Source organism: Morus notabilis, unplaced genomic scaffold, assembly GCF_000414095.1.
Source record: "Morus notabilis unplaced genomic scaffold, ASM41409v2 Scaffold980, whole genome shotgun sequence".
Taxonomy (NCBI): Eukaryota; Viridiplantae; Streptophyta; class Magnoliopsida; order Rosales; family Moraceae; genus Morus; species Morus notabilis.
Genome location: NW_010361812.1, coordinates 24,688 through 37,368, shown reverse-complemented (window position 1 = coordinate 37,368; position 12,681 = coordinate 24,688). Strand labels below are relative to the sequence as shown.

Sequence of the window (12,681 nt, the reverse complement as noted above, 5' to 3'; positions counted from 1 at the left end):
CCCTTCAAGTAGGTTAAAAAATTGTCTCGCGCAATTTTTCATCATATCTTATTTATAGAGTAGAAGTCAAACTTCTAGAAGGAATCAAATCTCTATCTCCTATTTGAATTTTGAACAAAAATTCTCCTATCTCTTATCTCCTTATGGCCGGCCAACCCTAGGGTTTCCTATCCTTGTGTGTGGCGCCAATTGCAGATAGGGAAGGAAGAGAAAATCATCCTTTATCATGTAGTCTAATTTTAATTCAAATTCAAATTCGAATTTAAGTCAAACTTAAATTAATTTGAATTCTAAATTAAACAACTTATCAAATAAGTTTAAAATGATAAATTTATATTATGTTCATGATTCAAATTCAAATTTAAATAATCACATTATTTAAATAATAATTAATTCTCAATTAATTATTTTTTGAGTATTTAATTTTAGAATTCTGTAATTCTAAAATTCCCATTTTGCCCTTTGTGTTTGGTAGAATTACAAGGACGTCGCGGGGACTAATGGACCTATAATCTGGAGCTCCAATAAAATTAATAATTAATTAATTAATTCTATTAATTCCAATAGTTACTCCACTATAAACTTGGAATTGAACTATCGAAATTATAAACATTAATTACTTCTAAACTGTGAAGTGTCCATTTGATATAGTCATTGCATATAGATCAATCCTCCATAAATAATTCATAATTAGAGCTAGGTAGAATCCGTTAACCTCTCTAATTATATCTTCATCCTTGAGTACCATTGATTCTCTAATGGATAGTGATTCATAAAACACATTCATGAACCAGAGCGCTCTTACTAATCCAAGTACCGAATAAACACTCAAGAAAATTATTTATCTACTTCTTTCTCAAGAAGGAATGGATTCCATCTCATATAATAACATTCCCAGCTACCTATTTCATCATGTCTTCAAAATACAAGGAATAGGATTCAGGGTCTCAGAATCCGTACCGAGTAAATCAAAAGACACAAATCCATAAATAGGAGTTTGTTAAGAACTCAATATTAAGATCATTCTATATATGACCATCGGTAGACTCAATTAGAATTTCTATGCTTAACGGAAATTATTAGAAATTCATATTGTGTCTGTGTCCCTATTCCACACAATCTCATTATGCGAAATATACTCATTCAATATCTCACCATATTAACAGTGCGGATAGCACCGCTCCATTCTAAATGGGAATGACATGTATTAATAATGTTTTAATTAAAGATTCTGAACTTGAATTAAATTCATTATGAACAACGTTTTTTATTATTATCCTTAAACATTATCCTCTCGTATATAACACTTATATATAATGTTTAAGGTTACATAAATAATTACAGAATTTTCGTTTGATATTCATAAAATATTGATAAATATATGCACTGATGAATAAACTCTTTTATTAATTAAATAATAAATATCCTATTACATCACATGCTTCTAGAACATCATTTTTAACATAAATGAGATCAACTTTTTTTAATAATTAGTTTCAGCAAAAGTTTTTTTTTACGACATCAACTTTAAAAAAATAAAATAAAAATAAAAAAGTATGAAAGATCAGGTGACAACCCCAGTCTCACAAAAAGGCATAATTTGGGAAACCCAACAACACGAAAAAAGACAATAATACAAAAAAAAATAATTTTAATTTTTACTCCTTAAAAAAAAAGGGAACATAACTTACAAAGGACATCAAAAACGGGGGGGGGGGGGGGGGAAGAAAAATGAACAGAAGAACCGCATGAACAAAAAATAAAGCTATAATAACCTCACAAAACCAACATACAGGTCGGTAGGGAGAAAAATGAAGCACCCGATGATAGTATGACAGTGGAACTGCTGAAAAAAAATGACAGCAAACGTTATAGCAAACAAATTTATTTAGTAGGCGCAGTACCATCCAATATTTATTAGAAAGATGAATAATGATTCTTATTAGATTAATACTTTGTATTGCTATAATTCCGATGTTAGTTATGATCCGTTTAGTTCATAAATTTAAATAAAAAATTTAAACAATGAAAATCAGATTCTTTTTCAAAGATGAACCTCTTAAAGATGCTATTACTCTGTATACACCAAATACACATTAAGACACAAACCAATTAAACTTTCCTAGATACCGCTTCTAGAGCATACTCAATCCTTTTAATACAAGACTTGTACAAACAGCCCAAATAATCCACAACATTGTCCTCACACACCCCATCCAAGGGGTTCACCTCAAACGACCACTCAATCAGGGTCGTATCCTCCCCATAATCTTTAAGCCTCAATGAATTTACCGATCCGTCCAAGCCTACGTTGCTGGCTTCCATTACGTAGGCATAGCTATGAGTTGAGGAATCCATGAAAACCAGCTTCTCCTTTATCCATGACCTTTCTCCATCTGGTTGAGGAAACATGAAACCCGAAAGTAGTCTTGTGTAGCCCCGAACGCCTTCTTCTCCTCCTAAACTTGTACATCTTTCCACCATTGGAATCCACTCTGATAATCTCCTTGTTGAAGAGACCATGCCCCACACTTTGTCTATTGGAGCTTCAACAATTCCGCTCACATTTCCATGCCATTTTCCGTCTCTAACCTCACTTGCCTGCAAAGAGAGAGAGAGAGAAAAAAAATTGAAGGGTAAAGTTGTAAATTGATGGACGTGACATATAATTTTAAGAGTGCATACCATGAATATGTAATATCTATATTTGTCTCTGATCAAGTGTTGTGGTTATGTGTGTGTGTGTATGTATTTTTTATTTCGTAGCTCTCAATCAACCCCACAAATTGAAACTCGTGATTAATGCTGGCTAAGAAATGTGTGGAGAACATGAAATTATCATTTGCACTAGTTGTTTTTAGGTTGCTTATAAGAAATCCCCATTTTTATTTTTTTTCTTGTTAAGGGATCCGAATTAATTATAGAAGCAATGTAAGATTTGGCATGTTGCTATGTTAGATATAGGGGAGCCTAACAAGGTGGAGACTCCTAGGACAACCTCCTTGGAGATTTACAACATTTGGATCATTAACAGCTAGCATGTCTTTCTATTGTTTATTTGTTTACTCTTTTTTTTTTTTTTTTTTTTTTTTTGAGTTTAATTAGTTGGCTGTCTGTCTTTGCCTTGTTCATAAAATTCTATTGACGTCATACATGATAGCAACATAAATACATTTTTGAACAGTCCAATTAACCACAAAAAGAAATAAAATTAAAAGAAAAACCTTCTGCCGTTTAGATTTAGTATTTAAGTAGCAATCATACGTTATACGTGACTCAAGCCATTTCAGTTCTAGTACTAATAGATATTGTCCCGTGTTTATATAAAAATTTCAACTCATAGACTTTTGGGTAAGAAATTCGTTAAAACTGCACTACATGCCATGTTCATAAAGTTGGAATCGAATACAATATTTTTAAATTTATATAAATAGAAAAATTATGTAGTAATATTATCACCATGATTTTCACATTTTATGCTAAAAAATTATGTAGCCAGTAGTAATTATTGTAGTGATTTTAATTTTTGCTATTTCTAAAATATTATAAACCTTTTGCTATATTTTAACATGATTAATAAAACTATGCCATGTTTCCAATCGAATAGTGCTAAGGTACACCAACTTAAATTTCACTTTTTATATACTAACTGATGTGATATGTAAGTTTTTATTTTTATATTAATAGATGTTTAAAATATCGTCATATCAATTAATGATGAGATATTATATCTACCAATAAAAATATTACGACTCACATGTCATATCAATTAGTACACAAAAATTAAAATTTGAGTGGGTGTCCCTAACATTCTCTTCCCCATCTTATTTCAAATGTTCACTTCTTTACTAACTACATTTGTATATGCCTCCAAGAAAAAAAAAACAAAAAAACAAAAAAAAAACAAAAACAATAAACAATAAACATATTTCTAATACATGCCTATAATAAAATAAAATAAAAAAGGACTTCATCGAAGTCCCTCTACGGCCCTACCTTCTATTGGCTACAAGCCCACATTTCCAAGCTACGCTGTAAAACGCCGAAGCCCATATCCAACCATACTCGATCAATGTCCTCATTAGTCATTCCCAACTAACCTAAACATCATGCGCACTACGCACCCGGCGCATTATAGTCGGCTCCAGTTTGTTTCAAGACCCAAAACCAAAACTCCCTCCAAAAATCCTCCCAAACAAACCCAAACGCCAAACCAAACGTGAACGTCCATCCATGTCTCTCTTCTTCCTTTACTCCCTCACTCTCTCTCTCTACTCCCTCTCTCTCCTTCCCCACTCCTCCGCCGCCGTCCCCCTCATCGGCGCCACCTACTCCCTCCCCTCCTCCGCCACCCCGTCCGACCTCTCCGCCTCCGTCTCCTCCCTCGGCCTCGACTCCGTCCTCCTCGACTCCCCCGACCCCTCCGCCGTCCGCGCCTTCCTCTTCTCCAACACCTCCCTCCTCCTCTCCCTCAACAACTCCCTCGCCCCCTCCCTCGCCGCCAACCGCTCCGCCGCTGCCTCCTGGCTCTCCTCCTCCGTCGTCCCCTTCTTCCCCCGCGCCAAGATCTCCGCCATCTCCGTCGGCTCCGACCTCCTCTCCTCCTCCCCCGACCTATCCCCCTTCCTCCTCCCAGCCATGCGGAATCTCCACCTCGCCCTAACCGACCTCGGAATCCGCAAAATCCAGGTCTCCACCACCTTCTCCTTCCTCAACACCCTCACCTCCTTCTTCCCTCCCTCCTCCGCTCAATTCCTCGAGCCGGCTTCCTCCAACGTCATTGCCCCCCTGCTTCAGTTCTTGCGCGACACGAATTCCTCGTTCCTGATCGATCTGTATCCGTACAATGTGTACAGAACGAGAAGCGAGATTCCGCTCGGGTACGCTCTGTTTCAGGAGCAGAGGTTCAATTTCAGGGACGATCTGGTCACCGGCGTCAGGTACCGGAACCTCTTCGACATGATGGTCGACGCTGTGATCTGCGCGATGGTGGCGTCGGGGTACGATAACATTCCCGTGGTCGTGGCGGAGACGGGGTGGCCGAGCGCAAGCGGCGACCCGACCGAGGCCGACGCCAACCCGGCCTACGCCGAGCTGTACCTCAGGGGGCTGGTGAGGCATCTCCGGTCGGGGATCGGGACTCCGCTGCGGAAGGAGGGCGTGGCGGAGGCTTACATTTACGAGCTCTTTGACAGGGAGGAGAAGCAGGGAAGGGCTAACCAGAGTCGGAGCTGGGGAATTCTGTACCCGAATATGACTAGCAAGTACGCCATTGATTTCTCTGGTTCGTTTAGGGATCTGGAGGGGGGAGATTTAGTAGTGAAGCTAGTTTGGTTGGTGGTGTTGATCTTTGGTGTACTGGATAATGGTTTCAGTTTTGGTTGTTTTGTTTTGTAGAGTGTTTTCGGGATTGTGTTTAATAGGACTTTGAGGCTTCTCTGATCAATAGACTGGGGGGAAAAAAGTATTGCTTGTGTTTTGGTTTGTTTGTTGTGAAGAAATGGAGCCATCTAACAAAGATTGTTTTGTATTGTAGTACCAGAATAGAATGGCGGGGATAAACATTCTCTCTTTGGGATTCTTTTCGTGAATCTTGTGATTGCTGAAAAGTTTGGTGATGAAATATGGTTTTTTTTTTTGGGCACAAATATGTTTTAATGGTTCATACTTCATTCTTTTAGCTTTTCCATGTACTTGAAAAGTTCTTTTAGTTTTGGTAAATTAATTGTTTTCGATTATCAAAAAGCCTATATATTCACTTCAAAAAAATAAAGGCTTATATATTGTCAGTTAATTTAGTTGGATATCCTTTACAAGCCACCAAGATTTTCTTGTTAGACTTTAATTCATTCATGAAAGAAAAATCTTACAAGTTATGTTTGAAATATAACAAACATTTAAGAATGTCTTACAAATAATATTATTAAAATAACCACTATGCAACTTTATAATATAAAATTGAATATCATTATAATAACTACTGTGTAATTTTGTTATTTCTAAAATGAGTCAGAATTTTTATCTCATACTCATACTTAATATTTTTTAGTTAAATAATTATATTAATAAAAAAATTAATTAAAAATAAGAGGTAAAAATATAAACACGAGCGTTTTTAACGGTAATATCAACAATTTTCGCTTTTTTACTTTAATATTCATTTTAGTTGGATCATATGGGTTTGGTGGGCCAAGTTTTAGGCTTTGGGCTTTAGGCTTGGTGGGCCTAGTGAAACGGCCCCTTTTCTTTTGAAAAAGTAAAAAATGGAAAAAATAATAAAAAAACCTAGAAATAAAAGGAAAGCGCGCTAAAACGGCGGTGTTTCTTTTGTGGGTCTCTCTGATCATGTTCTTCAAGTTTCCGACATACTCGGACCTCGTTGTCATCTTCATCTCAAGTCTCACTGCCTGCTAAATCTAAATGGCTGCACTTTCAGAATAATGACCTGGTACAACAACCTCTTTCTCATTTTTCCCATTTCTTCCCTCTCACATTCATTCATTAAAAATAAATAAATAAATAAAGCAAAAACTAAAAAATAAAAATCTATTAATAACGTTATTCGTATGGCCCAGTGCAAGAAATGGAGAATATATCAGCTTTATATAGTGTTTATGGATGTGCATGTTCAATTCAATTGTTACATATTCATATTTAAGCTTGTATAATCCCTGTTTGCTTAATAACTATACTTCTGTTATTCAATCATAACTTTTGTGTAACTCGCGCATTTTAAGAATTCCATGAGGCCCTCTTTAAGATTTTTGTTTTTGGCCCCAAAATTTGTCCGAGTTCATTCCAAGTTTACATGGGTTATGATCAGATCATCTCTGATTTATGTACAATTAGACTTTTTTTTTTTTAATTTATGAATTCATTGTGTCTTGTTGCTTTGAGAAAAATTTGCTCTCTTGTTCGTTAATCCGGGTGTTTGTTTGCTGGGAAAACATGGGAAAAGAATCCACAGAAGGAAATTTTATTTTTTTGATGTTTACTTTTTGACCAACTTGATTATAAGCATGAGTTGTCACTTTTATGTATTTTTCTCTGTTTTTTTTTTTTTTTAGTAGACTGGTATTTGATATTGGTTTAAGACATGTTAGAGTTGAAGACTCTAATTGCATATCCTTTATTTTTCCAAACTCTTTTCATATTATTTGTTTTTGTCTTCTTTTCTAATGCAATCTTATTGTGCTTTTCAAAAATAGCATGACTTTTGCTGTTGAAGAAAGTATGCCCGTCTCATCGGCCTCAAAAGCCAATTGGACACCCGCGTACCACGAAGTATTTCTTGATCTATGTGTGGAAGAGACATTAAAGGGTAACAAACCCTGCTCGCATTTTACGCGGGAAGGTTGGAGCAACATTGTTGAATCATTTTTCAAAAAGGTTGGTATGAAATATGACAAATTGCAGATGAAAAACCATTGGGATGGCACCAAGAGACAGTGGAAAGTCTGGCTTAAGCTAACGACTGAGGGTAGTTTGAAATGGGACCCAACTACTAATAAATTTTGTGCCAGTTTAGAGGATTGGGCCAACTATATACAGGTATACTAACTGAAGTCGCAGCAGTTTATGTTATTTGAGTTGAAACTTATTAGAACAATTTTGTTTTCCACAGGCAAACCCGGAAGCTGCACAATTTCAGTTTAAGAAACTTCAATCCGCTGAGAAATTGAAAATCATCTTTGGTGGAGATATAGGTACTGAAGAGATGGAGCTTGCTACTTGTCACAAGAGGCGAAATTGTTGTTCCACAATTTCTGTTAAAGACAACGAAGACGAGTGTCTTTACGATGAAACTGCACCCAGGCGGGCTGATAAGATTCAGTGCAGACAAAGTAGAACAATTGACAGTGAACAGAGTATGTCCATCTCAGCCCCTCGTAAGGCAAAAGTCGTTTGGGCACCTCCCCTCCACAAAGCTTTCATTGACCTGTCTCTGGAAGAGACGTTGAGAGGGAATAAGCCCGGGACGCATTTTACCAAGCAGGGTTGGAAGAATATCCTTGGATCGTTTCACAAGAGGACCGGTTTAAGGTTTGAGCGGTTACAGTTGAAGAATCACTGGGATAACACCAAGGAACAATGGAAAATCTGGAATAAGCTAGTCTGTACAAGTTGTATGAAATGGGATTCAAGTACGAAAGTATTTGGTGCAAATGAAGAAGTTTGGAAGAACTACATACAGGTAGGCTATATGAGATTTTTTTTTATCAACATTTACTCATTTTTCTGCTTGCGTATGACGCTATTACTTGCTAGTGTTTAGTAATATTGAAAACTTGGGTGATCCTGCTTTATAATGGAGTACTGGTTTTTCTTTGTGACAGGAAAATCCAGAAGCAGCACAGTTTCGCTACAAGGAGCTTCAGTTTGCTGACAAACTGGATACCATATTCAATGGAGCCATATATGCAGGAGAGGAAGTACCTTCTGCTTGGCATGCCGAAGATGGTGATAAGTTGATCGCGCCAACGTTGCAAATAGAAAAGCCAGGCCTTCTGCAGCCAGAGGTAACGGCTGAGCATCTTTACGACCCAGTTCCTGTTGAATCAAGTAGTGCTGCAATAACTCTGAAGAACTTTGTTAGAGCTCCCTTAACACAACAAGTCAGACTCACTTATAGCATTGGAGAATGCGTCGACTGTCTCGATGGGATGGAGGAACTAGAACAAGGGAGTGACTTATATTTGTTTGCATTGGACGTATTCCTAAAGAAGGAATATAGAGAAATTTTTCTTCAACTTAAAAAGCCTAGTCTGAGGATTTCATGGTTGCAGCGGCTGCAAGCAGGCAGTCAGCCCTTGCAGTAGTAGGATTTTTTTTTTCTTTTTGCCGTTTCTCAGTTTAGATTTTTGTGGGATTAACAAAAGAAATTTATTAATTAGTTTTTAAAAAATATGGTACAGTATTGTGTTTGAAATTTCTGAACTAGATCTATTTGTACTATAAAGGTGTACTTCTGCAATTAGAATGACATGAATGGCTTTTGTGTAGGGTCTAAATTGATTCCCTCCTTGTGCAGCTTGACATGTTTGATGATGATCTGTGTGCGTTTGTATGTCATTCCAGGCATAAAAAAATCTTAATAATGTGGACAATATTAACATTGAAAGAAATAATATTTACAGAACAGGGTACTGAAAAGAGTGGCAATGTTTTTTCTATGGCTATTTCAAGTTCTCTATCATATATACTCTCCATCAAGAAAAGAAGAAATCAATGGTAATACATCTGAACGTAATCTATACAGGTGCATCTCTGTTCTCATTTTGATTCTCATCATGATTGTGATAATAAATTGGGTTTGGAAGCTTGAAAACAAGCCCCGCGGAATAAGGACCAGTCAATGCATCATAGTAACTGCTTATCGCGCCTTCAATGCGGAGACCTTTTTTGTGCAATGCTGCCCTTCTTCTTGAAAAGTACTCGCGGCTATCCATATGCAGTTCATCTTCTGACCTGAAAGAATGCTTAATTTAGCCAACTATGTAAATCACATCTAATATAAAACATCATCTTTAACAATTTTCCAATCCAACCTGAAGCAAATGACAATCAAAAGAAAGGGACTGCAGAGAAATTGCATTAGTAAAGAGGAAAGAGTTTTATTCTCGAGAATATCAGCATGTAATCTCTATTAAACTAAAACAACGCAAAAACAGACGGAACATGGAATTAGTACCTCATTATCAATGAAGACCAATCTTTGTATCCAGCAGAACCAAGGTGCTCTATTGTGGCGTTCCTTTGTCTCTCAGGCTTTCTAGACAACAAAATTAAAGGCCAGCCACTAGCTTGAAGTTTCGCATATATTCGAAGAATAATCTCGTGCTTCAGAGGTTTTGCATCTTCAATACATTTACTACAACCAAATTGATCATACCTATACAAAGCGTACATATTTCTCATTAATTGATTCACTAGAACACTAAAATCAAGACAGGAAACACAGAATTTACTAAACAAGGTTACTACTTGAATTATCATGGCTAGTCCAAATCTAAAGTCCAGATTGGCTAAATAAACCCAACTAAGAAAGGACTTAAAATATGGCACCAATTTTTGGACTCTGCAGTTATAGTCTACTAGACAATAGACATTAGAGTCGGAGAATTGCACGGTAATAAATGATCAATTATTTCCGCAGATATCATATAAGGATGGAAGATGAGAGGAACTGACAATATCTTCAAGATAAAAGCATCTTCAAGGTTAGGTTATAAGGAAATTACCCTTGTAGTGATAAATTAGCATATTGAGGACTTGGAGAAAGAATATCATCTATGTCCATCAAAAACACATCTAGTCCATCATCTGATGGGGTGACACTTTTGAAATAATCCTCTACCACCCTCATGGTAGAGTTTAAATCTCTGGCATATTGGCCTTCTTCGATATACGAGATAGCAGGAGTCCTGCAAATTACAGGAATCTGACTTGCATCCAAGTTGTTGAGCTCCGCATGGAGAGCAAGAGTCTTGCAGGTATTGTAGTCATAATCTGATTTCTGTGTCTCAACAACTCCCGCACTCCTATTTTCACAAGATTGCAGCATCACGGAAAGCGTAATCAGCAGAGTAATCAACAAAACCCCGACGGTCACAAGCGCACCGATGAAAATTGTCGCGGCAAATGATGTCATGTAGAAACCTGACTCCATCATGTAATGGCTGTCCCTATCTGTCCAAGCAAAAGGAAAAATATCAAAGCCTTATTTGGCAGATAATTGGTAGTAGCATTATACGAGCAAAGCAACTCTTTAGTCCCAACCAACTAACATATTTCCCTTACCAATTCTCCCAGAGATGCCAAAATGTTTTGTAGTAATGATTCCCGATATAACCAAAAATATACGTTATATAACTTATAGTCTTGAGTACATTTGTTCTTTTTCTAACAAAGCAACTTGACAATAAGATACCATATAAATTCATCTAAAGGGTTTCATAAGAATAACTTTGATTGGGTTTAAAACTCCTCCATGATTTGTTAAGTCTGCAAAATTTATAATCTTTAACTTACAGAGCAGAAGAAAAGGCAGTGAACTGACAAGATAGTATCACATACCGGAACCTCCTCTACTGGAAAAGCTCTGAGCCGAGTACTCACGCTCCATTTGGTGGCCATAAGCAGACATGGCTATTCTCTAGCTAGAAACCAACAGCTCAATTCATCTGGAATAGTGCTCCAAATTTCTTTGAAATAACAAAAGGGTCGCCTGTTATTGGAAAGTTCAACTCATTCATACATTAGTACAATAATATTGAACGGTAAATCAAAGCAACACTTTAGTAAAGTTTTGAATTTGTAATCCATTTGAAGAGTCGTGTTTATATCTTACAAAAAAGTAATAGATAAATTAAAAACCTCGCCTTAAGCTTCCTGCGCCCTCTATCTAAATCATCCGCAATGGCTCCGTATTTCTTGCTACGAGCTTAACGGTCGCTACGAGACTGTGGGTCTCTTTCTTAGTTATATGGTTAAGGCTCTTTCCCCTTGTCAACGTTTTGATCTTTGAACCAAGCATAGAAATTTCAACTAATTTGGTAGGTGACTTACTTTCTTCCTCAACTAATTACAGTCACGTAGTACGGTTCGGTTGCTACGAACGCTACACAATAGATAAATTAAAAAAAAAAAAAAAAAAGTCCTTTTCGTTTTGGCAAGTGGATCAATAAGGGCTCCTTTAGTTCTTACGTTTAAATCAGTAATTTTTTATTCTAATTTTTGAAATTTAAATTTGTTTGAGAGAAATATACTGTACCAGGCAGAATCAAAACCATGGTATACACGAAACAAAAAGGCCCTAAGAGTTGCCAAGTTATTTCCATTTTAAACAATACAGAGAAAAATCTGAAAATTCAAAAACTTTGATCTCTCTAAGAATAGAAGTTTTCAAGAGATTCCCATCAAAGCTTCTTACCTTCTTCAACATGTGCTTAAGATCATCACCGCTGCAAACTTCACCACTCAATAAAAACCCACATCCATAAGTGCACAACCAATAAACTACACCAAAATTCAGAACCTTTAATTTACCATTTATCCGAGGAAAAAATCTCATCCCAATAACACAAAAACCTTATTCATCTACAAAAACCCAATAATATTTTTGAGTCAAAACTTTGAATCTGCCGTAATACAGTTGATGATGAATCCGAACTAGAGCTTTTCACGAGTGAGAGAAAAAGAGTACCTGAGAGAGACATCGAGAAGGAGATCGTTTCTTGAATGAGATATGATAAGAGCAATCAAGAACGAGAGTTTTGCGGAAGTATAGATCTTTTTCCATTATTTGATACCGTCTTTCTCGTGAGGAAGCTTCCTTTTGGTACCGTGACTGTAATTATGTGAAGATGTTTTCAGCTGATCCAAGGGTAGTTTTGTCACAAAGTACAAGGTTGAAGGGTAGTTTCGAGAAAAAAATCAAGCTTTTTTTTTCTGAGAATATCTTTGGTGCCGGATATTTATTTGTCCACGTGTCCAATGATTCTTATTAATCATTTATGTACAGCTAATCTAGCTTCAATAATGGAGCAACTCTGATTAGCCAAAAAAAAAGGAGCAATTCTGTGCATTATTGTTGGTGGCTATAACTATTTTTTTTTTATTTGTTTACGATGTAAATTATCTTTTATAAACTTTTAACTTGATTATAAATAATTCTGAATT

General features: G+C 36.4%; 3 protein-coding genes across 3 annotated transcripts; 2 read left to right on the top strand and 1 right to left on the bottom strand.

Moving 5' to 3' along the window:
* The first annotated feature begins 4,233 nt into the window (after positions 1–4,233).
* LOC21389968 (glucan endo-1,3-beta-glucosidase 12) lies at positions 4,234–5,397 on the top strand. Its single transcript, XM_010100602.1, has one exon. It carries the CDS (start codon positions 4,234–4,236, stop codon positions 5,395–5,397), a length of 1,164 nt encoding a protein of 387 aa, XP_010098904.1.
* Positions 5,398–6,343: 946 nt separating this feature from the next.
* Positions 6,344–8,819, top strand: LOC21389967 (L10-interacting MYB domain-containing protein). The gene is made up of 4 exons (XM_010100601.2): positions 6,344–6,448; positions 7,209–7,551; positions 7,625–8,194; positions 8,337–8,819. Exons 1-4 carry the CDS (start codon positions 6,441–6,443, stop codon positions 8,817–8,819), a joined length of 1,404 nt encoding a protein of 467 aa, XP_010098903.2. The 5' UTR covers positions 6,344–6,440.
* A 284-nt stretch (positions 8,820–9,103) lies between these two features.
* LOC21389966 (uncharacterized protein At2g39920) lies at positions 9,104–12,340 on the bottom strand. The gene is made up of 6 exons (XM_010100600.2): positions 12,206–12,340; positions 11,933–12,018; positions 11,077–11,227; positions 10,242–10,689; positions 9,692–9,892; positions 9,104–9,468 (listed from the first exon to the last, which is right to left on the bottom strand). The coding sequence occupies exons 3-6, from the start codon at positions 11,144–11,146 to the stop codon at positions 9,252–9,254; spliced, it is 936 nt and encodes a 311-aa protein (XP_010098902.1). The 5' UTR covers positions 11,147–11,227; positions 11,933–12,018; positions 12,206–12,340; the 3' UTR covers positions 9,104–9,251.
* Between the last annotated feature and the right edge of the window lie 341 nt (positions 12,341–12,681).

Excerpts from the sequence above, each read along its gene's own strand:
- LOC21389966 (XM_010100600.2), bottom strand. The coding sequence starts at position 11,146 with ATGTCTGCTTATGGCCACCAAATGGAGCGTGAGTACTCGGCTCAGAGC. Across the intron at positions 9,893-10,241 it reads GCTAATTTATCACTACAAGG|GTATGATCAATTTGGTTGTA; the intron begins GTAATTTCCTTA and ends CGCTTTGTATAG. Across the intron at positions 9,469-9,691 it reads TGGTCTTCATTGATAATGAG|GTCAGAAGATGAACTGCATA; the intron begins GTACTAATTCCA and ends GCATTCTTTCAG.
- LOC21389967 (XM_010100601.2), top strand. Across the intron at positions 7,552-7,624 it reads ATTGGGCCAACTATATACAG|GCAAACCCGGAAGCTGCACA; the intron begins GTATACTAACTG and ends TGTTTTCCACAG. Across the intron at positions 8,195-8,336 it reads TTTGGAAGAACTACATACAG|GAAAATCCAGAAGCAGCACA; the intron begins GTAGGCTATATG and ends TCTTTGTGACAG.
- LOC21389968 (XM_010100602.1), top strand. The coding sequence starts at position 4,234 with ATGTCTCTCTTCTTCCTTTACTCCCTCACTCTCTCTCTCTACTCCCTC.